A 24,066-nucleotide genomic window follows, 5' to 3' on the forward strand; every position below is an offset into this window, starting at 1 on the left:
CCAGGTGTAGATTGTTAGGAAGGACACAACAGCGATTTTTCAGCGCTGCCTGGAAGCCTTTGAGAAGGCGCATTCATAGAGTGCCGTCCATAAGTATATGAACAGTGGCTAAATTTGTGTTGTTTCGGCTCTGTACTCCAGTACATTGAAATGAAACTATGAATATGGGATTAAAGTGTAGACTGTTGGCTTTAATATGAAGGTGTTTACTTCTATATCAAGTAGTCCATGTAGGAATTACAGCCCTTTTTATACATTTTAGGGGACCAAAATAAATTAGACAAATTAGTATTTGGTTTGCTTTCGATCACTGCCTGAAGTCACCCATAGACATCCCCTGACACTGGGAATCTTCCCCGGTGATGCTTTGCCAGGCCTGTATTGAGGCTATCTTCAGTTCCTCTTTGTTTTGGGGGATTTTTACCTTGTCAGAAATTCTTGTCTTCACCTAGTGAAAAGCATGTTCGATAGGATACCGGTCGGGTGATTTTTTTGGCCAGTTAAGAACATTCCACTTTTTGGCCCTGAAAAACTCCTTGGTCGCTTTAGCAGGATGTTTGGGGTTATTGTCCTGCTGCAAATTGAAGTGCCGTTCAATGCGTTTTGAGTCTGAGCAGATAAGCTGTTTCTGTTCACTTCAGAATTCATCCTACTGCTACCATCAGCAGACACATCATCAAAAAGTGAGCCAGTTCCAGAGGCAGCCATACATGCCCAATCTATGACATTACCTCCACCATGTTTCAAAGATGAGGGGGTATGCTTGGATCAGGAGCGGTTCCTTTCTTTATCCACACTTTTCGTTCCATCACTTTGGTACAGGTTATTATTCATCTCATCTGTCCATAAGAGTATGTTTCAGTATGTTTTTTTTAAGGTATTTTTTTAACAAACCTGACCATTCTGTTTTTGAGGCTGTTCTTGTGATGAACCCTCTGAGGTTATGCTGGTGTAGTCTTCTCTTTGCCTGCATCCTGGAGAGTGTTCTTGGTCCATTCGACAATTGAAAAGTGGTTTTTCTCCAAAATTGAAAGTATTCTTTGGTTATCTACAGTGGTTTTTCGTGCTCTACCAGGTCATTTGCTCACCCGTGTGTTTTGCTTCTTAACAATGTAACAGCTGATTTTGACACACTCATTGTTTTGACTATGTCTGATCAATTTATCTTAATTATTCAGCCCGATGGCCTGCTTTACTGGCACTGACACTTCTTTGGTCCTCATGTTGAGAGACAACAGCAAGATTCTGAATGCAGATGGAACTACTCTGGACCTTTAGCTTTCTGGGCATTAACTAATCATGCGAAGACACACAGCTGGCCAAGAAGTGGCCAATTTGAGCGGCCAATTGTGCAATTACACTTGGTCCCCTAAAATGGGTGCAACTATCTGTAAAAAGGGCTGTAATTCCTGCACAGATCACCCAATATGGATGTAAATACCCTCAAGTTAAAGCTGACAGTCCACTCTTTTACCTCATATTCCTCATTGTATTTGAAATCCAACATGATGGAGTAGAGACAAAAGAACAAAAATTGTGTCACTGTCCAAATACTCAGACTGCACTGTAGACATTCTGTCTTCCAATATGTAATCTTTCAGAGTTCATATTTGATTTTAGCATCTCAAGATTTTGGGAAATATTGCAATGTTGTAGATACACAGTTACATCATCTTGTTCAGAAATATTACTTTAAAAGATAGTGGGGTTTCTGCCTTGGAATCAAAGTAAACTGCTATCCCTGGAATATTAATTGTAGAATATATATGGCTTTAAAAGTTCTACATGCCTAGATTTATTTAATTTTTTAAATCATGTCGAAATTATACACTCAGTAAATTGTATTTGCTATTTTAGGTTTTTTCAAGTAAGTGCATTTTTGTCAAATATCTCTATTATTGTTATTCATACCATTTTTTAAATGATCAGATTAGTAATTCTGTTAATTGAAAACCTTCCACTGTCTTTCTGGGGGAAACGCATATAAGTGAGAAGCCATTTGTTCGGCACAGCTAGTGCAGTTTTATGCTGAGTGCAATTACATAAGGGAACTGGGTGTGTCAAAAGCAAAGGGGAGCACATAATTCACGGTACTGCTTCGCTCATATCGTCCAAACGGGACCTTCAGACGTCAGCTCCGTCTGACATATGTTTTATGTCGGAGAGTTAAAGCTAAATATGCATTTCTGCACAGTCAGCCGAAAAGCGCCAGGTGCGATTTTCTGCAGCCGAGCACATGGAATTATGCCGTGATATTTTCCCCCTAACATATTATATTAATAACTCTGCTAATTAAGCACATAAATATCACTGTCATTCATTGAGTATGGCTTCACAAGAGAAGCCTGGGCACATGTACTGAATTGTGAAGGAAGAGGAAGTACTGGGTGGCCGTGTATTTACTCCAGCGGGTCTGGAGATACTTCAGATGAGATCAGCCTGGAAATACAGCCTCCGGGGGAAACAAAGTTATAGTCCTTTAAGCTGGGTGTCCAGAAATGCACCTGCCCTAAATCATACTGTAATTTTCCTCAGCTACAATCCAACAGCAATTCCTTATATCACCCTCAGGCATCTGACGCCACCATGTGTTGAGATGAATTGGGAGGCACTCAACAGATGGTGGAGGTGCTAAATAATCAGGCTGTGTGCATTGTCACCTGGTGCTTTAGTAGTGAAATTGGTTGGAAACGTCAGGCAAATTGATTGCCATTCTTAATTGTGCCCTTGTGCTTGTGTTTGTTTCTGTTTGTCTGTGCATACGTGTGTGTGCGCGTGTGCGAATGTCTGTGCGTGTGTGTGTGTGTATTTATTTATTTGTGTGTGTGCGTGCGCGTGTCTGTGTGTGTGTGTATTTATCTGTGTGTGCGTGTCTGTGTGTGTGCGTGCGCGTGTCTGTGTCTGTGTGTGTGTGTGTATTTATCTGTATGTGCGTGCGCGTGTCTGTGTGTGTGCGTGAGCGTGACTGTGTGTGTGCGTTTCTGTGTGTGTGCGTGCGCGTCTGTGTGTGTGTGTGTGCTCACGTTTGTGTGTGCATCTCTCTTTCTCCAGGTGCTGTATAAGGAGCAGGACTCGGAGGCTGAGCCCCAGGTGCACATGGTGAAGGGGAACCTCACGCAGTCTGTGCTGCTGAGGAACCTGCGTAAATACGTCCTGTACCAGATCCAGGTGCTGGCCTTCACCCGCATTGGGGACGGAGAGCCCAGCAGCCCCCCTGTCCTGGAGAGATCAAAGGATGACGGTAGGCCAGCTCCTGCTCTGCCACTTCAGCTCAGGCCCCCGGCGCAGAGGGTGATTGGAGCTGAGGTCTGGGGCTGCAGCTCAGGACTGCCTTTAATGAGCTCTTGACTTCCCTTCCCATCAGCCCCTGTGTGAAGCGTTTGCTGGTGTTATGCCCAGTGCACACTCCCCGGTGCTTAGCTGGTCCTGTCTCTGCTCTGTAACTGCAGTATTTTAGCACTGCTCAACAGTCAGCCTCCTGCACACCCTTCCCAGCTTTCCATGCTCCACACTGTCTGTCTCCCTGCCCTGACTGTGTGATGCCCCAATCCTCCTGTCTGATTCCCAAGTACTGTGTGATGCCCCAGTCCTCCTGTGTGATGCCCTCCATAGTGTTGTATAATGCCCCAGTACTGTGTGATGCCCTAGTGCGGTATGATGCCCCAGTACTGTGTGATGCCCTGGTGCTGTATGATGCCCTAGTGATATATGATGCCCCAGTACTGTGTGATGCCCCAGTCCTCCTGACTGATGCCCTGGTGCTGTATGATTCGCTAGTGCTATATGATGCCCCAGTACTGTGTGATGCCCTGTCCAGCTCATCTTGGTGGACTATCTGCTTTAGTCCATTCTCTGCACAGCTCTGTTTTCATTACACCTGTAGGACCGAGTCTGTGGGAAAATCATTATAATAATTTCTTTTGTACTTTAGGTTCAATCAAGGGGAACCATTAGTTTAAGCAGCAATCAAATGTGCAGTCAATGAATGTTACCTTGCAAATCATTCAGTATGGATCAGCTTCATCAGTTTCAAAATGCAAGAGGCATTATATTTTAAATGCCCTGGCCTGATTTCATTATTAAATAAAAAACAAAGAAATTTGTCTGTAAGATCCAAAAATCGATTCTCCCTTCCTCAGAGAAAGACAAGTGTTCTTAACTTCACTTTGTTTAACGCCTACACCCCACACGCTCTCACACGCGAGGCATGCTTCAAAGCACCAGCGCGCGCAAAACATACAATCGCGCTCACAAATGCAAACGTACATCCGCACTCACAAACACACATACGCATGCACTCACACACGTGCTCGCACGCACATGCACACACACGCGCACACACACATACGCTCACACACACATGCACACACGCGCACGCACACACACACTCACACATACGCACACGCACTCACACACACAAACTCACACATATACACACACACATGCACACACACACACACACACATACGCTCACACACAGATACACACACACACGCTCGCACACAGATACACGCACACACACACACACTCTCTCATACACACTCACACACACACACAACCTCCACACATATACACACACACACACACCACGCACACAACCCACACCACACCACACGCACACACACTCTCATACACACACACACACTGTGCTGGGTGCACAGATAGCACATGGAGGTCGTGCGCATTCCCCTCCTGGGAGAGACGGTGGGTGGAGAGCGGGGACGGCTGGTCTCACGTCGTGTTTCTTCCCTCTATTAGCCGAGCCGACATGCAGGGGCAGGCCTGGCTCTCACCGTGACAACCGCTGGGAGACGGAGCCTTAAGTGTTCCCCGAGCAGGCGGCACTGTAACCGCGGCGACGTCTTCCGCCTCCCGCCGTAAAGGGGAGAGGAGCCCGCGTTGTTTGTTCATTGAAGCACTTAACGATTCTGCAGCAGGGCTACGACGTGGCAGCGCTCTGCCCTTATTTACGGTATCCCAGAAGCCCTCTTTTCATGGCTCTCGTGCGCGCGCGGTCCCTTTACTGCGGCGGCGAGGCTGCGGAGCGAGGCCGCCTCGGTCAGTATTAAAATAGTAATTGAAAGTGTATATCTTGCTTACCTTTTCTGCGGCGTTTGTGAAGATTACATAAAGCTTCGGGTGTGAAGGCTGGCTGTAAACGTGACCGGCTCTGCGTTCGCTGGGAGTCGGACCGGCTTTCCGTTTTCTGATGCGTTCAAATAAAGAACGCATATTAAGCCGTCATCCGCCCTGACTAACCAAGGGGTCCGGATATACGAGCGTCGCGGGGCGCTGAGAAGGCAGCGGAAACGCAGCGGCAGGTCCCGGCCTCGGCAACACACGCGCAGCCGGCCGCGGAAAGTTCCGGAAGGAAAGTTTCTTTCCGACGTCGGCGCGGAGAAATGTAAAACCGTGATGGCAAATAATGAGCCTTCAGCAGACCGGATTCCGCAAACACAAAAGTAACCGTGCAGAACCTGATATTGGAGGGCTGCCTAATCACCGCAGGGGGAGAGCAGAATTCAAAGGAAATTACATGTTCTTTTTAGCACCCGTTTTCAAAGCCTAATCTCGAAGATGTGAATGCATTCACCGAGAGGATTACAGATTCGCAATTTGTGTCGCCTTGTAGCTCCAGCGTAATATGCTTAATGTATTTTACCCCTCTTTTGGGTTATATTATTGACATGTGCTCTTGCTTTGTTTTCCTGGCTTTTAAAGATAACTGAAATTGTTCAAGACATCTTCTGGCTCTAGATTAGTGCTATTTCCGTCATGTATGTTCCTGGAAATGGGTTTCGTTAATGAAATAGAGAGTATCTCGCGCGCAACAGTCAAAGCTTATAAAAGAGAGAAAGTGCTGTCAGTATGGGGCTGTCACTATGGGGCTGTGCATATAGCAACAAATATATACCCTGGCTCTTCAGAGAGACTACCTAAACTAGGCACTGGAGCACTCCTACAAAGTAAAGCGTGTTTAGTTTCGACACACGTATATAATTGCATGTACATATATGCTGTCTAGAGTAAACATAAATGTTTTGTTGTTTTGTTAATATTCCCGAGCTGGAATACTACGGGTTGTGCACATGCCCAGAAAGACCCCCCCCCACCCGCACCCTCCTTTATCTTTCAGTGCTTGAGCGCAAGTATCGTTGAAGAAAGACCAGGATTTTGTCATTATAAATTTATGATACCCCGGAAAAAAGGGAACTCTTTTCTTTGTTTTCTCTGATCAAAAACAGACTAGTCAGTAGCTGGGGAAGTACTCCAGCTCCAAAGATCAATGTGTAGCCTCTGTGTACTGTTGCAGCGGGAAAGAGAAGGCGTTTCTGCTCGAAGACTCTTTTTCTTGGGTTTATTTCCATTTTTAATGCTAATTTCTTTGAAGGAAGTCTCGGCGACATGCCGTTCAGCTTCTCCTTTCTGCTCCCGCCGCCTGCAAGGCCCCTCTGAGGCTCCGCTCCGCTCATACGGGCGTGTAAAATCTCTTTGTGTCGCTGCACCAAAAAAAACCACACAATCCACATCCAGCATGCGACTGAAATTACTGCATTTTTAATACGGTTTTCTTGCACGTACACTTGATGATATCACACAGCATAATACTCTATGGCTGTATAATTAACCCCAGAAATCAGTTTGATATCTATTTATGTAATGAAATGAGGAAGAGATACCCAGAGGCTCAACTGTAACGAATGGAAGATTAGAATCATCTGTTCTCATAAACAGAAAGGCATAAATACTTTAATACCCAAATAAATCTAGGCCAAATGCCTGCTTTAGCTTCCATAAAATATGTACACATTAAAAACGTGCACACATTTGACATTATTCCTTTTGTTTCTGGCTTTATTGCGACTATTAGTGCGGATCTCCTTCCGCGCAGTGTGCAAAGCTGAATTAGCAACAGTTGACATAGCGATGCTTTGCGGAGCCTTGGAGTGCTTAGTGTTCTCTCAGTGAGGGTTTTTAGCATCTTGGGTGAGGGTTCGCTGTAGCGGGCGTCCCCGCAGAGCTGCTTCTGTTCCAGTCCGTTGCTAAACCCACGCAAATGTTTGCCAAGCGTGTGCCCCCCCCCCCCCCCCTCATTTCCTCCGCACAAGAGCTGCACTTCTGGAACGGTGGCGCAATCACGGCGGCTTAACCTGTCTTAAGCCGCCAAGGCCTGCTGGCGGTGTCGAGCCAAATGGAAGAGTCGCAGAGATTAAGATAAAGCCAGTTTGCTCCCCACTTCTCGTCAGCAAGGAAGCAGCAGATTAAACTTAGCGTCCTGACCCTGCCCCGACGCGAGCGCTCCAAGCAATCAGCGCTCGGCGAGGGCGGACGGGAACAGCTGGCTCAGCCCGCCTGCGCTCCGTCTCACCCCCCCTCCCCAGAGATACGCATCTGCCGCCGCCGCTCGCTATTCTGGAGGCGATGCCTGCGAGCACGTCCGCGCGCGCGGCTCCCAGAGCCCGCGTAGCCTCCGCGTAGCCTAGCGCACCGCGCCGTGACAACCGGCGTCTACCCGGGGGACGAGTGCGTCTAAACCGCCTTTCATACAGATGAGCTTTACCTGTCCCGTGTGGCCCCACCTAGTCCAGTGCAGGTGAAGGCGTGGCTTCACTGCCTGTGGAGCGTCCAGCTGTTCAGCCTGGCGATGTCTAATCCAGTGACCTGTACCAAAGGTTTGGACTGTAACAGCATAGCTAGTGCTTCCACATTTACCTATATTTAGGTGTTAAATTTAATATTTATTCACCGCTATCGCTCAGAAGTGAAAGCAGCTTGTGGACTAAGCGGCACATCAGCAGTGTCTGACGCAGAGGCGGCGCGTGTGCGGGTCGGGTCGCTCGCTTCATCCGGTTCCTCTGTCTCCGCTTGTGCCACGTTTTCCGTTTTCCGCGCGCGGTTGTCACCAGCCTGCCAGACGGTAGCGCCAGGCGAGATTCGGCGGCGCGATTCGGTTTCCGTGAGAACGACGCCTGGGCCCCGCCTGCGCGGGAGGTGGTCAGGCGCTGGGCCGCGTGGCACGATTGGGTTTCCGTGAGAACGACGCCTGGGCCCCGCCTGCGCGGGAGGTGGTCAGGCGCTGGGCCGCGCGCAGCTGCAGGGAGAGTTTAATCGAAGGTGATGTCTCGTCTCAACCCAACGGCAGATATAATTATGCCAGATAATTGGATTAGTTTTCCACTTTTTTTTTTCTCGAGCTGTAATAATGACTGATAAAAAGACCATTGATTTTTCTCTAATTATCACGAGCAAATGAAGCATTATGATGAAATATCTTAATCGCTCGGCTTACAGGATGGACACCTCATTTTTACTTAATTCAATAAACTTTGGTTAAAGCGGCGAAACGGCTGGGTTCCTCCAGCTCCCTTCTGGGGTGAGGAGTGACGTGGCGGCCAGACGCGAGCCACTCTGAGGCATTACCGCTGCCGTTTAATTATGCTGTTAATATGCAAGCAGGAAAACGGGCATCGATCCGACGAGCTCGGGTTTCCCGCCCTGCAGGTTTATGCGGCTGCATTGTGGGTAATTAAACGGGGCTCGGTAAGGCAGGGCGGAGAGGGCTGAAGCGCGGACGATGACATCAGCGGGGGGCGGAGCCGCGGGGAGCGGGGTGCGGGACAGGCCTCCGGGAGACCCGCTCGTCTGCCAGGGGGACTCTCCTCGCCGCCCTCCCCGCGGCGGCCGCCTCACCCACTCTGTGACGGCCTGCGGAGAGCCGAAATTCAAGAATCACGATGGGGCTGGAGATGGCTTGGGTAGCGAGCGAAGCCGCGTTTAATTAAAGCGGTCTGCACCGCGCGGCGTAGCTGCTCAGCTGGGCTTCGCTGTTCCGGCTCCAAGTCTGCAGATACAAGCATTTGGAGACGGTTGATGGTGTAGCGTGCTCTCAGTGAAAAATGTATCTACACCGTGACTCTCTGCAGAAAGGGCTCAAAGATCCATCTTTAGTAGCCTTCCCTGATTGTGATTTAGTAAGTGTGTGAGGAGATTCCCCTCCCCAGAAAGAAGAGGCCCAGTGTTTTTCCTGCTTTGTGCTCGTGTGACTTCTCGCCCCGGGAGAGTGAGAAGGCCTTTCAGACAGGCCTGTAAAAACAGTGTTCTCTTGATTGGTACCTTAGAACACTTAAGTAAAGGTTAACGTCTGGGAGAGGAAAATAAAAAAACAAGCAGTCTTTACTGGAAGGTGACCCGGGTTAGTAATTGCTGGGGTAAGATGACGGAAGAGTGTAGATGGCTCTCATCTCTTGATCCGCGGGGGAGGGCCGTGTGATTTTGCGAAGGGCGCGGGTTCGCTCATAAATGACTCCGCAGCCTTCCGGAAGCCTCTGAACAGAAGCAGGAGAAGGACGGCGACGCCAGCGTGGTGGTTGGTCGACTGCGTAAGCCCCCGTGAGCGGGAGGCGCGGGTGCGTCTGAGGCCGAGGGGGCGGGGGGAAGGCAGAGGCCCCTCCCCCTCCATTAGCTCACCGCCGAGCGTTATCCCCTTTATCCCGGTGACAGACCCTGTCTCCTGGGGAAGGGCACGGCATTAATCACTCCGGCACGGGTCGGCCCGTCGCACCCCGCGCCGCCTTTGTTCGCGCGGGGCGATCAGCGGGCGATGATGGAGGGCCGGGGACGCGGCGCGGACGGCGAAGTCGCCCCCGGCCGCGCCCCCGCGCCGCCCGTGCCCCGGCCCCCCCGCCCACGGAGCCGGCCCAAATGTCAGACGCATTAACGCTGTGGGCGTAATGAAGCGGTTAAATGTGAAGCGGCCAAAGGTCCCGCACGGGGCCCCGGACCTCCCGGTCGCCATGGCGAAGGCGCTCGGCGCGGGCGGGTTCGGCGAGCTGGGCGAGAAGCGGTAGGCCGTCCCGAGGCCTCACCCCGTAACTACGCCCCCACCCCAAGCTCCTCCTCTGTCAGAGCGCGGGTGTGCCAGGCACCGGGAGCCTCCCCAGGAGTAGAGCGTCTCGCTGGGTCCGCGGGACGGCGGTGATGGCGGCGTGGGGATGAGTGCTCTTAACAGCTCCGGTCCCGAAAGCGCTCCCTCAGCCTCGGGCCCACTCTGCCGAGCGCATCCAGCCCCCCTCCCATCGGGAGAACAGCGCTCAGAGCTGCGCATGCACGCGCGGTCTGCCAGTCGCCATGGAAATGGCCCTGCGGAGTGTCGCGCGTGTCATCTCTTTTGTGAGGGCTGCAGCAGGTACACAAACGGCGGAGCCTGATCAGGTTTGTGTGATGTGAGGCGGCGCTCCTCCAGTCTCCCGGCCCGACGGGGCCCCTGTGATTGTGAGCGCTGGTGTGTTGCGGTGTCAGGTGCACTTTCAGCGGGACTCCCCGGCTCTCTGAGCTTCCCGGGCCCCGGCTCGTCAGCCTGTGACTGACAGGTACCTCGCTGTCAGAACCGCCGCGGAGTAGCCGCCGTCACCGCCGCGCGTCAGTCACCGGCGAGAGCGGGGAATCAAGCCGGGGCCCCCGGAGAGCTGGCGGAGCGGCCGGGCCCAAAGGTGTGGGCTCAGCGAGGCTCCGTCGCCGCTGGCGCTGTTGGGTTGGGGGGGGGGGCTGCTTTATGACGACCGGCCCGTCCCCCTGGGAGACCCCTGTCAGCGCTGCGCTGAGCTGGCGGGGCGGTCGGCGGTGTGAAGCCCGTTTTTTCCCCACCTCGGTTGGGAGCCCGGGCAGGGGATTATGGGCCTGTTCGGGGGAGCAGCGCCGGAGTCCTCCAGCAGCGGATATATTCGGTGTGGATAATAAGGCTCTAATGGGCATGTTCATGGATTTCACCATTTTTATAAAATGTTTCAGCTTATCTTTGGGGAAAGAAGACTTTGTGAAGGCCAAGCAGCCGCTGACAGTTGTTTTAAAATATTTAAAGATATTCTTCATGCCGTTTTACAGAGCGATTAAATTTAAATGCAAGGATACCCTCTTTCAGAATGATTTCAGCTAGACAGCTGACATACGCATTAGTGCATTTCTCTGCGCTTTACATATTGGTTTGTTCACTGCTCTCTACACCCATTCATTGTATAATGTGTAAGGGATCGTTATATTGCTGAAGATAGCCCTGAATTATGATGATGTTCGGTTTCGCTTGTAAATTCTCTGGTGTGGCACATTTCAAACATTCTTAGGAAGGTTTGAGAAGTGTGAGTCTTCCCTGTTGTGATATTATGAAGGGGGGAGGTGGGGTCTTCCCTGTTGTGATATTATGAAGGGGAGAGGTGGGGTCTTCCCTGTTGTGATATTATGAAGGGGACAGGTGGGGTCTTCCCTGTTGTGATATTATGAAGGGGAGAGGTGGGGTCTTCCCAGTTGGATATTATGAGGGGGAGGTGGGGTCTTCCACTGTGTGTATTATGAAGGGGGAGGGGGTCTCATGTTGGATATTATGAAGGGAAGGTGGGGTCTCCCTGTTGTGATATTGAGGGGAGAGGTGTGGGGTCTTCCCTGCTGATGTTATGAAGGGACAGGTGGGGTCTTCCCTTTGTGATATGAAGGAGGGTGGTCTCGTTGTATATGAGGAGGGTCTGTTGAATATGAGGGGTGGTTCGTGGAATTAGAGGGAGGGGTTCTGTGGTTGAGGAAGGTGGTCTCTGTTGTGTATATGAAGGAGTGTGGGTTTCTATGTGATATTTGAGGACGGGTCTTCCTGTGATATTATGAAGGTGTGGTCTTCTTGTGTATAAAGGACGTGCGTCTTCGATGTGAGTATTCCTCCGTTTCCCAGTCCCTGCCCTATGGTGTGTCAGGTGTGTGGTGTCGCCCAGCCGTTCAGGATCGGAGAGGGGTGGAGCTGTTAGGGCCCTGTCAGATAGAGTAGCGAGTTGACAGATACCTCCTGTGTAGGTGTATCCCCCCTCCCCCTCAAGCCCCCCCCCCCCCCGCCCCCGCCTCACACACATCCACGTCTGAACAGCCCTCCCCTGCACTGGGCCCCCCGGCTCCCGCCCGCCTCTCTCTCTCCCACATTAATTGGAATTTGGGGGGGTGCGGGTGCTGCGGAGCCGGCGGGGCCGAGTATCGACGGGCGCGGCGGGGAGGGGCCGGGGATAAAGCCTGTCGCCGCCGCGTAGTTAAAAGAGTTTTGTTAATGGCGGGTTTTATGTCGGCCCGGGGACAAAGGGCGCTGGCGCGGTGGCGGTTAGGCCAGTTATAAATGGCTTACTCCAGGTGCTAAAACGCACGCAGCTTTAAAGCATTTGTTCCCTCGGGGGCCCGAGGTGGAAAGCGTTTTTTTTTTTCTTGGCCGGGTACAAATTGCGATTTTGGCAAAATTTGACGGTCCGAACGGCCCTGATTTAGAGGGCGGGGAGGAATCAGCGTTTTCCCCTCTGACGCGCGGGTTGAGGGATCGCCGCGGCGGCGGTGCGTGCTTACCTTTGGAAACGTGGCAATGGCGCCGGTGAATAATCCCGGCTGGAGAGCGGGAGAGGGGCAATGTGGGCGCAGTAATATGATTAAGCTGACTGCCAGCTTGCATTGAATCACACCGCTGCAGAATAACAGCAGGCTGTACCTCAGCGCTGAGGCTGATTCATACGGGGGGGGCGGGGGGGGGGGAAAGAGCAGATAAAATATGTTCCCTGGGTGCTAACAGGAAGTAGAGGGTTTATAGCTTCAGTCTACTTTGTACCTGCTGAATTATGCAGTTTGGAACAGTTTGTCGAGAATTTGAATTGAGCTCTGCCATTTAACCATTGGGTGAAACATTGGGCAGAAAAAATGACACGGCGTCTGTTTGTTGATGTGAGCTGCGGAACGTCTTTCAGTAATTTTATCTCCGCCTCAAGGTGTTTTTATGGGCTGGTTGATGGGGGGAAATGCATAGGGCCTGTCAGACTGCATACATGCCGCACGTGCTCAGTAATCAGTCATGTGCTTCTGCTGTTGTCTGCATGCATACTGACGTGCATCGTATGTGCCATTAGCATTGATTAATGGGGCCTCCCTGTAGGGCAGTGCCAGCATGTAGCCACGGGCGAATTTAACGCCGGCGGTATGAGAACGTTTCTGAAGTGAGAGCAGCGGAGGAGACCCCGCGAGCGGTTAGGGAACGCGCCGCCGCGCCAGGGGCCGGATGAGAAATGGACGGGCGCGTTTTTTAAAGCTCTAATGAGCGCCGTGGCAGTGTGAGTTCTGGCCCGGCTTCGGTCGGGCTGCACGACGCGCGCTTCTGCAGCCATAAAGTACCCGTGGGGTCCTGGAGCCGGTCCCGGCCCGCGCCGAGGAGCACTCCATCAGACGGGCCGGGCACCGAGCGCGGGGGGGGGGACTCTGGAGCGGTGCGTCTCGCGTAAACGGCCCGAGGGGATAAAAGGGTCACGTCCGCGTCTCTGTCTCGGTCCTCCTAAATTCCGCTCCGCTCCTCTTCTCGTTGGAATGCGGCGTGGCGCGCGTGCTTCTGCCGGAGTCTTGTAGAGCCTGTCCTGTTCGCAGCCGGGCCCGCGCTTTAATCCTGTTTTGGAAGTCATTGAAAATCAGCTTCCTCGCCCAAACCCCCGGACCCTTCTGTCTCCGGCTTGGGCGAGAAGACCGGCCGCTCGCAGCGGAGCTCGGATTTTAAACGCGACGCCGAGTAATCCTTCTGAAATCTGGACCCGGGTCCGGCGCCCAGACGGTCATGTGAGCCGAACCGCAGAGCGCACGGGATTGTGGGCGAGACAGGAGGAGGGGAGAGAGAGCCAGGGAACCCAGCGTCCCGCACGGAACTGAATGTGACTTCAAAGGGCCGAGAATGTGGACCCCCGTGGGAGAGCGGGCCCCGGAGTGAACGCCGACGCAGGGGCCCGACGGGGCGGGGTCCACGCCTCCCGCTAAGCCGATCAGAGGCCGCGGCCGCTTGGCCAAAATCACCGCCCCGCTTACTTCACATGCTTTCCTTTTCCCGCGCAGAGACAAGTTGACAAACAGACTGACGGGCTTCGGTCAGAAGTTTCAATCTCCTTGACTCGGGGGGAGTTGATATCTCACATTCTGATTAAGGGCAGCGCCCGTCGTGAGAGGATTACGCCTCTGCATCGGGTCGGCCCGCCGCATTACCGCGCGCCAGCCTAATGCCGTCAGGTGCCCCTGTCTGATCTGTGCCGATGGCGCGTCCCTCTGACAGCCCGAGCTTGTTTGCCGTTCTCGCGTATTTCACAGTATCACCGCACGGCTGGACCGGGTGTGAGTAACGAATGTGCCTCCGGATCTGGAGCGGTGTGAACTGCGTCCAGAGCCACAGTGTTCGTTTAGCTTCTCTGTTCCCAGCCCTCTATTACCCCTCCCTCTCACACCGTTATTCATTAGGTGAGCTCCAGGTGGCGCCCTCGAGCAGCGTGTCCTCCTGGTCGGTATCGCTGCACACGTGGCCGTTCGCTGCGTTCAGGCCGGCTGAACTCTTCTTGTGACGCAGGGAAGGCGCGTGTTTGGGGTTAGGGAGTGTGCGGGGCAGGCGGGAGTGGGTTAATGAGAATGCGCTGCTTCAGCGTCGCTGCCTTTCCGTTCTCTTTGGCCCTGCACACAGCCCACACTTTTTATTATCCGGCTTACAGAAGGTTGCCACGGCAATCAGGCCAGAGTTTAAGCATAATGATTCCTCCTTTACATGTGGAGCTAATGCCATTAAGAGAATTGAGTGTTTTAATTTAAAGTAATGCAGTGCCGGCTGGCGTTGGGCGGCCCATATTGGATTGAAAGCGCGCGTGTATTTATTTTGATAATGAACACACACGCGGAGAGAGGCGGGCTCTGGTGGAGCTGCGTGTCTGTGTTTCCAGCCCTCCCTTCCAGAAACGCGCTCCTCCGCGTTCTTTTTGCGGTCGGTTTTTTTTTTCTCGGCGACCTCCAGGCCGGTCGTCCCGTGGCCGCCGTCGAGAGCGAGCGCCTGGGCGTGACCGGCGGGCCGAGGGACGGGCCGTCAGCGGGGTGACGAGTTGAGGAAATGAGAGCCCCAGGACCGTAAGGGTGGCAGTCCAGCCAATTACACGGCCTGCCGCCTGGACCCGCGCAAACCTTTTCCAAAGTAGCGGGCGAGAACAGGACACGGGTCAGAGCTCTGGAGTAATATGAAAACAGAGGGAGAATGCAGCGGCCTGCCCGCGCCTCAGGGGCTTTCCCTGGCTCTCTGGTGGAAAGCTCCGGAAACAGAGCGGCTGAGGGAGCTCTTGTTTCGCTCGGCGCTGACGGCGCGCGGCGGGAGCGCTTTAATGAACCGGAAGCTCCTCGGCGGAGGACGCTCCCGCGCCGGGGACGACCCCGCTCGCCAGCCGCGCGGCTGAAGGGAGGATGGCGGCGGCGGCGTGCGGGAGGAGAGCGATGGAGGCGCTGGAGGCGTGGCACGCGGATAAACGGAGCGCTCCGTCGAGCCGCGTTACGGCATTTACATCGGGCGTGACTGAACGGCGGGATCGGGCCACTCCCAGCAGGGAAGATGAGGGCTTTACCGCCCGGGCCAACTGTCCACATCTCACATTTATTAGCCACTTAACCTTCACTCACTTCCGCTACAGCCCCCGTCCTGGAGCCAGCTTAACAATAATAAAATGTCATCTGTCTGAGACGGGGCTTCAGCAAGTTTACGACACGGCGCATCTGAGGATTGCGTTCTTCAAACACTGGGCGGGTGGGCGAGGGGGGGCGGCAGCGCCCATATATGGGCATGCTGTCAGGGGGCGAATGGGCAGTACGTTCCGGAAACGCGGGAAACATTAAATGGCCGCTCTCAGACTGTTCGGCTTGCGGAGCGCTGTCCGCCGTGGATCCCCCTGTATTTACGGCAGGCTTCTGAAAGCTTTCTTTACTTTTTTTCCCCCTCCAGAGAGAAATTTTCTGAAATGCATTATGACAGAATTGCGGAGGAGTAATCTGGTTAGTGATGGCACCCAGCGTACGCGTTCAGAAGTTTTCATCTTCCGTCTCAAACGTTGCCTTGAGTGTACTTAGAGCTGGACGGTGGCACAAATGTGATAATGCAGCACAGGCCTGTGAGTGGCTCCTGTGCTCCCGTTCCTGTTGTGCCTTTTTTCTGAATCAGGCTTTTCCTACTGACTGCAGTGTTGTTTTGATAAGAAGACATTGCTTCTGGTTGCACTTTTATCTTGTCCTCCGGGCGACATAGCTCAGGAGGTAAGACCGATTGTCTGGCAATCGGAGGGTTGCCGGTTCAAACCCCGCCCTGGGCATGTCGAAGTGTCCTTGAGCAAGACACCTAACTCCTACTGCTCTGGCGAATGAGAGGCATCAATTGTAAAGCGCTTTGGATAAAAGCGCTATATAAATGCAGTCCATTTACCATTACCATTTACCTTAGAAGTTCCATTGTTTGGTAAGAGGTACGGTGTTTCCTATGTGCTGAATTTACTTTGGCGGTATTGAGCGCTATGAGTCCCCCTGCAGGAAGGACGCGGCTCATGTGTGTTTTCCCTCTGGCTTCGTTACAGGGTACCAGATCGCCTACCGCCTGGACGCCAGTGACCCGAACAAGTTCACCACGGTGGAGGTGGGCTCCAACGCCCGGCAGTTCACGGTGACGGGCCTGGCCCCCGAGTCGGCCTACGTCTTCCGCGTCTCCGCCCGCACCCAGCAGGGCTGGGGCCTGCCCGAGGAGGCGGTGGTGATCACCACGGAGAGACGAGGTGACCCCGCCGGCACGACCTCCCGACACGTTCGTCTGCACCGCCACACATGCCCAGTCACGCGGGTTAGGGACCGTCTCAAAAGTGCCGTCCTGGTTAATCCCGCGCGGTGGCCCCGCGCACCCCTTTCCTGTGTCGTCATTGCCCTAATGCGGCTGTCGGATGCTGCCTGGCGTGAGCACCGCGGAGCAGCACTCACGCGATTAGTTTCCGTGATCGTAATAATGTGTTCATGCCGGATGAGCCGGTATTTTAAATCCAATTAGACCTTTTTATCCCGTATCGCGGAGCGCCGTTTTTATTAATCTCGTGATCGTTTTTGATTTACACTCTGTACAAGAGAAGCGTCGAGCTTTGTGTAGAACCGAGAATGTGATTTCGAGTGTAATTGAATGGACAACTGTAATAAAGAATACGCTTAAAATGATTTGTAGTCCCCTTGTGCAGAACACCACTGTATTAATCTGAAAGGTCGCCACTTGTGTTGATTATCTTTACGCTGCGCATAAAATTGGATATTTTGGTGAAGATCGGCGCGGCGTCGCCTGAATAGAAAGCGGGGCGCCCCGGCCCCGTTACAGCCCCGCGCTGGCGTATTAAAATAACACGCGCTCCCCTTAATGCTCGAACGCCAGCGCAGGAGGGATGAGTAACGGAGGGCCGCGTTCGGAGGAGTGAGCGCTGATTAATCAGGCCCTAAAAACTTGTGAGAGACAGGTCACCCACCGACAGCCTGTCCGATCGATAGCCATTTTATTACACAACCTGCATGTTTAATCACAATCAATAAGGCCTACCTTTAAAATTAAACAATTATGCTTCTCCCTATTGAGTTTTTCTATTAAAATCGATGGCGGCACGCGGTGTTGTGTTAAGGGACTTTGGGGGAGGGAGGGGGGGGGGGTGTGACGGGGCGGCCCCGTACTTTGGGGACCCGCCGCCTGATTATTCACGCCACGGCGGGCCGGGGGTCGATCGATCCCGCCGCTCTCTCGCTGTCACAGAGGAGCTGACCCCCCCGGTGGGGGCTTGGTTGGGATGCACCGTTTGAGGCTGTCCCTGTCCCTGTCCCTGTCCCTGTCCCCCCTCCCCCTTCCTCCCCCAGACCGGCCCCAGCCGCCCAAGAAGCTGACGGTGCCGCAGAAGGACGTGCGGTCGCGGGCGCTGCTCCTGCGCTGGGTCCCCGGCGGCGACGGCTCCTCGCCCGTGCGCTACTTCACCCTGCAGACGCGCCAGCTGCCCGACGGGGACTGGCACACCCACTCCGCCGCCATCAGCCACAACAGCACCTCCTGGGAGGTGGACCGGTACGCCCCGCGCCCCGCGCCCCGCCCCGCCCCGCCGAAAACGCCGTCTCACGCCTCAGCCCCCCCCTCAGCCCGCGCCTCAGCCCGCGCCTCAGCCCCCGCCAGCCTCTCAGAGACGCGTCTCAATCTGTCCGCCTTATCTCTTCACCTCTCTTCAAATAAGCGCCCCGTTTAGCACCTCTCTTCAAATAAATGCGCGACTTTAGCACCCCTCTTCAAATAAGCGCGCGTGCTCAGGGCGGGGAGTCTGTCTCGGGAGGGTCTGGGGATGGCCGCTGCGTAGCCGCGCTCACAGATCATTCCGAGGAAGCCCATCTTATGCAGAGAGATAAAGTGCAGCGTTTCCTTTGATGGGGTATTTATGGGTGGACCGGCGTGCTTATCGGGCCTTACATATATGCTAGTGATGGGGGGAGGTGAACTTAGAGCATCTCTCGTACTCCCATCATGGCTCTCAGCCAAAGGCCTTGCTGCTGCTGCTGCTGCTGCTGCTGCTGCTGCTGGGCGATTTATGAATGATCTGGCAGGAGCCTTATTAAGAGCTGAGCGGACTTTGTCTCCGTAATGATCTGCTAAAGCTCCCAGTGATCTGGATTGCAGGGCAGCCTCACAAACAAAGGGGGTAACAGCATTGTGTTTGATTCCCACCCCCTCCCCCTGCCTTCATTGGCGCTGTGATTATGTGGCCATTAGTGAATTGGTGCTGTGTATGCATTGCGAGGCCTATTTTATCTTGATTATGATTACCCCCCTCTCTTAGATGAGTATTTCATTGCTCTCTTGCCTTGTGCTGTGCTGGATAAATGGCGCAGGCCTGGCGTGATTGTGTGGAGATTAGGCCTGCGAGACGGGGGGCCGGGGGGTGGGGGGCGGGGGGGGGGCAGATGGCCGCTGGGGGCCGCAGCTCTTCCGGTGGCTCAGGTAATCAGCGCGCTCTGCCAGCCCCGGTCACCTGGCCCAGGGGTGTCCGCGCGGAGGTCAGTCCTTCATTTCCTGCGCCCCCCCCCCCACCCCCCCATGTCGCAAATTTGTAATCTCTCCCCGGCGTCTCTGAAAGCTAGCGCTGGCCTCCGTCCTCGCAGTCGCTGGGGTTAGGGTCTGCCGGAGCCGTGTCCTCTAGCCGGCGGCGCGGCGGCGGTGATTGGGGTCCGTAGGCCCCTCCCCTCCTCCGGCTCGCCGTGATTAGCCGACGCGGTGATTGCTCCAATCAGTCTTCGGTTGCCGGGGCAAATTGCCGTCCCTCGGCAGCTTCCCCCCCCCCTCGCTCTTAATTATGGGAGCGGAGCTGCTGGAAAGGACGAGGACGCTCAGCGTCTTCTCCGGGCGTGCGCGGCGGGTCTGTTGTGCTTTATTTATGTGGACGGAGCCGCCGTCGCAGAGAGGAACCGGCAGCCCGAGCACGTGCAGTAGCTTATCTCCAAATGTCACTGTGAGTTTTTATCAGCCGCACGCTTCCCGGTACGTGTAACAGGTGCGCGTGTTCGATACCATCTCGCTCCCCTGAAACTAAGCCCGCCTTGCTGCCGGAGTCGTCTGCCTCGCTGCATCACAGGGCATCCGAGCAAACTAACATTTTCCCCAGACTTTGCCTCTACATAGAGGTCTTTGTGCTCCTGTGATTGTTTACTTCTTCTTGCTTTTCTGGCAGAGATTCGGGTTTCCAGCGCGCCGCTCCCCCATTAGCGCCCGCCCGCTGTATGAAAGGGTACCTGGGAAGGCAGCTCGGCTCGCCGTTTTTTTCATTTATTTTTTCTTCCTTTTTTTTAACCGAACGGGCGCAGGCGATCTTTCTGTGCTTTTGAAGTGAAGCCGCACTTGAGAAAATGTGAAATAACCCGAAGGTTGTGCCTTCTCTCAGGCTGAAGCCCTTCACGTCGTACAAGCTGAGAATGATGGCGACTAACGACATCGGAGACAGCGCCTACAGCAAGGAGACGGACGCAATTACAACTTTACAAGATGGTGAGTGGAGACGCGGGTGCCGCGCCCGGGCCTTTATACCCTATTAGATCCAGTATCGATTCCTTTCGTTTGTTTCCCGCCGCCTAACCGCCAGAGAAATATGATCCGGGCCCTGGCTCGGCCTCTGGCTCTCGGGGCCCCCGCCCGGTGACCGCGGAGAGGCGCTCGGGACCAGAGCCGGCCCGGCTGCAGACTCCATTACGGCTCTCTCCCCGCTTTATGATCGCTGCATATTTCCACACTAGCAATCTGTCGCGTGAATAAAAGAGATCTATTAGCGTAGTTCACTTTATTGCGTGTATCAGGGGGTGTAACGGCCAGCGATGTCCAATACACCTTGGCACTTCCGAAGATATATTAGCAGGGCGTCCGGAGAGGGAAATGAGCCTGGTCACCTGTACCTAATGCATCAGGCGGTGTGCCTCTAACGCCTGCCTGCCTGCCTGGTGTTGGGAGAGAAGCTGAGGACCAGCCTTGGGCTTGGAGTTCTGTCGTGTGACTGATTATATCATTGGACCCTGCTGCTGTTTTTCCTGTTTTCGTGTATAAAAGCCTTCATGAATTCAGAGAAAACGGCACGAACATCCAGTGCTGGGTGTGAAAACAAGCCCGAGAGAGAGAGCAGTGTTTTAGACTTTTTATTTTAATGCCCCCTCCCTCATCCAAGAAGTGCATGCCAACCGCTCACCCCCTCCCTTTCCCCTCTCACAGCGAGGGTACTTTAGGTAGGGGACTTTCATTTATTTATTTTTTTTGCCGTTTGGATGAAAAGCTTTTAAGGACGGGGCAACTGAAGCCTGACTAATTGAGAATCAAATCCTCATGTGTGTTCTGTTTCATTGCAGTTCCTGATGAACCACCTGTTATTCTGGCGGTAAAGCCATCCACAACGACCTCTGTCCTTGTTCAGTGGCAGGTATGTAAGCCAAATTTCGTCTTCTGACTCTGCATTTGGCTATTAATTCGCCTTTTACTGAATCAGATGTGAACGGTTTGCCAGTACGGCAATATGCAATGCTGAAATAAAGAAAAAAAAAGTACAGAATAGATGGGCAGAAGCAACGTGTAAAGCAAGAAGCAAATCTGCGTAGTCATGAGTGGTGTGAATGTAGTCCAATCACACCTGCATTCGTGACAGTCCTGTAAGCTGCTATATGCAACCCAAGGCATAGCCCACAATGGGCCAGATTAGCCCCTGATCAGGCTTCCTCTAAAAAGAAAGAAGTAAACCTGAGACCCAGCGCCCAGACAGGGCTGAATGTTATGTTCTGTACTCGTTGTTATGCGAATTGCATTCCGTGGCCCCATGCTGAAGGTGATGATATACAGTCTCGGAGGTAAAGGATCTCGAGTAGCCTTGGTTAATTAATATACATCGTGCAGACGATCCGTTTACAGGTACATACTAAGAAGGCGCATTAATTAGCCGTAGAAACCCTTACCCACTGACCTAAGGAGTCTCGGATCATCTCCTCTAAATGTGATAGTCTTATCAATAGAGCGGTGGGCCTCAGTGAGTTAATTACTTTCACAATGGACTTTTGCTAATTAACTCCTGACTCGGTGCTCCACATATTTAATTCTCATCTTTTATTTATCTATTAGCTGTTGCAGAATGGGGCTGGAGTGTGGGAATGTGTACGGGGTTGGGAATGGAAGCTTCTGGAAAGAGGCCCTTTTTAATGTGACAGCAGCGGCGGGGCGGCGGGGCGCAGGGTGTGACCTTTAATGGCTTTTTTGCGCGTTGCAGCCGCCCAAGGAGGAGAGCGTGAACGGGGTGCTGGTGGGGTTCCGCCTGTACTACCGCGAGCTGCAGTACGAGAGCGCCCCGGCGGAGCCCAAGGAGGCCGCCAACCTCTCGGCCGCGCGCGCCGAGATCACAGGTGGGGAACGGGCCGGGTCGGCCCAGCTCTGGCCCGGTCTCACCTGCGCCTCCTGCTGGTTTCAGCAGTGCCACGGTCACCATTTCCATTTTTTGTTTTTTTGTTTTTCTCCTTGATTTTACATTTTGACTGTCCGTCAGTGGAAAGTAGATTGAGTTCTGTGCGGTCCACAGAGTCCAATAGAACCAATATGTACTCTGTTACAGTTAAAAGTACTCCATCAGAGTTGGTTTTACATTGAATATTTTCCTGTGTATTTTATTTGTTCGTTTTTATATATACACTGCATGGCCAAAAGTAAATGGACATGTGACATCCAACATCTCACACAAGAATTGTGAGCATTAATATGGATTTGGTCCACCCTTTGCAGCTATAACAACCTCCACTCTTCTGGGAAGGCTTTATACAGCTAGAAGAGCATTAGGTGCACTGTGGCGATCGGCGATGCTCATGATCCGATGTTGGATGGGTTGAGGTCAGGGCAAGTGTGATGGGTTGAGTCGGCCAGGGTGGATGGTGAGCGGCAGTGTTGGATGGTTGAGGTCAGGCCAAGTGTTGGGATGGTTGAGCGGGCCAAAGGTGTTGGATGGGGTTGAGGTCAGGGCTCTGTGCAGGCCAGGCAAGTTCTTCCACACTGTTCTTGACGAAACCATTTTTATACGGACCTCACTGTGTGCCCGGGGGCAGTGTCATGCTGAAACTGGAAAGGGCCTTCCCCAAACTGTTGGGGAAGCACAGAATTGTCTAGAATGTGATTGTATGCTGTAGCATTAAGATTTGCCTTCACTGGCTCTAAAGGGGCCTAGCACAAACCTTGAGAAATAGGAGGGGTCCAGATACTTCTGGTCAGACAGTGTATGTATATATATGACAGGCCCATGCTACATGGGGAGGGGGACTTCAGTATCAGCTCTTCATTATGGAGCCTGCTGTTGCGCTCGTCTCCGTAACAGTCAGCCGGGTATTAAATGTGTTCAGACACGCTGGGCTCGGTGCTGACGGTATCAGAACGCACATGCCTGGAGCTGCGGGGCCTGGGGGCGTGTTTAGTGCAGTGCCACTGTTCTGGGCGGCAGCGCGGTACCGTGCCACTCCTTATGTGTTCAGCGCCACGCTGCCCGCGCCCGCCGCCTCGGAATTAACACCGCCCCGCGCACCCCCACCTCACCCCAACACAGCCACACAGCGCGTCCCCCCCACCCCCCACGCCACAGCCCTCACCCCACCACCAGCGGCTGAGCCGCGATCCGTCCCCGCGCGCCGAAAGCAAGCGGGAATGGCGCCTAATGCGTTTCCTCGCGAGCTAGCGCCGTTCGGATGTGACTGACGCGCCAGACCTCCTGACAGACGCCCGTGTCACTGCTCCGTGGCGAACGCGCGCAGCCATCTTTATTCATGTGACTTTGAAGTGCTAACGAGCTGAGGCGTGTAATGACTTTGTTATCGGCAGCTGAGGAAATGAGTCTACAGGAAGCGTGTGTGTTGTGTGTTGCCGTGAGGAATGTCCAAATGGCTCTGAATGGTATTTATATCAGCATACCATAAAGGATGCTGATATAGGCAATTGGAAAGGTAACTGCATCCGGTTTTTTCGCCGAGAGCTCAGTGTCCATCTTGGAAGCATTTGATGGTGTATCTGGTATCAGTGCGCCAGTATCAATAGATGGAAAACTTACTGAAGTTGAAAGGCAACCCGCAAAGATTTTCTGTAGTTATTTTCGTGCTTGTGATGATTTTCTTTCATGCTATTTTGTGATGCAGACTTTTCTCATATGTAACAAATTATTTTTTCTCTGTTTCCCTCAAACAGCCAAAAGCACTTTCAAGACTGTGAGCAGTGCTTTGTTAACAGAATTCGAGTTAACGCGTAAGTTTCTTTTAATTGCTGGTCTATTTAAGTGTGCTTTACTTTGAAGTTTTAACAAAATATTCATGCTCCTTCTGGCAAAAGCGCGTAATCCCAAACGGCGCACCCTGTTCTGTGTTAACAAGCACTTCCTCTAATTTGCCTATTTTGTCTGTGAACCCGGGAACAATTTAGCCTCCAGATTGTCAGTGGTGTGTCACATTCCCTGGTGTACAGTAGAGCCTCAGAAGTCTGGAGAAGTCTTTTTTTTCGTGTGCCGTGCGCAGTCGCATCTCTCCCAGTGCGCAGACGAGCGCTTGATCCCCCCGCGCCGCGGCGCCGATAACCGCGCTCTGCATTCGGAGACGCCGGCGTAGCGCGGCTTGTTAAGACGCTCTCAGTTAATGAAAGGCTGCTGTCGTGGAGGCCACCTGATTACAGAGTGTGACCTGGCATCTGTGCTG

General features: G+C 53.2%; 1 protein-coding gene across 1 annotated transcript in view; it reads left to right on the top strand.

Moving 5' to 3' along the window:
• Positions 1-24,066, top strand: part of sdk1b (sidekick cell adhesion molecule 1b) — a 346,872-nt gene that overhangs the window by 299,589 nt on the left and 23,217 nt on the right. The window contains exons 28-36 of the mRNA XM_064322539.1: positions 3,052-3,300; positions 6,709-6,721; positions 13,969-13,978; positions 16,363-16,601; positions 17,707-17,908; positions 19,767-19,870; positions 20,716-20,786; positions 21,621-21,753; positions 23,567-23,623. Of these exons, the coding sequence (XP_064178609.1) occupies positions 3,052-3,300; positions 6,709-6,721; positions 13,969-13,978; positions 16,363-16,601; positions 17,707-17,908; positions 19,767-19,870; positions 20,716-20,786; positions 21,621-21,753; positions 23,567-23,623 (1,078 nt within the window). The remainder of the gene's footprint in view (positions 1-3,051; positions 3,301-6,708; positions 6,722-13,968; positions 13,979-16,362; positions 16,602-17,706; positions 17,909-19,766; positions 19,871-20,715; positions 20,787-21,620; positions 21,754-23,566; positions 23,624-24,066) is intronic.

Source organism: Anguilla rostrata, chromosome 2 (assembly GCF_018555375.3).
Source record: "Anguilla rostrata isolate EN2019 chromosome 2, ASM1855537v3, whole genome shotgun sequence".
NCBI classification, from domain to species: domain Eukaryota; kingdom Metazoa; phylum Chordata; class Actinopteri; order Anguilliformes; family Anguillidae; genus Anguilla; species Anguilla rostrata.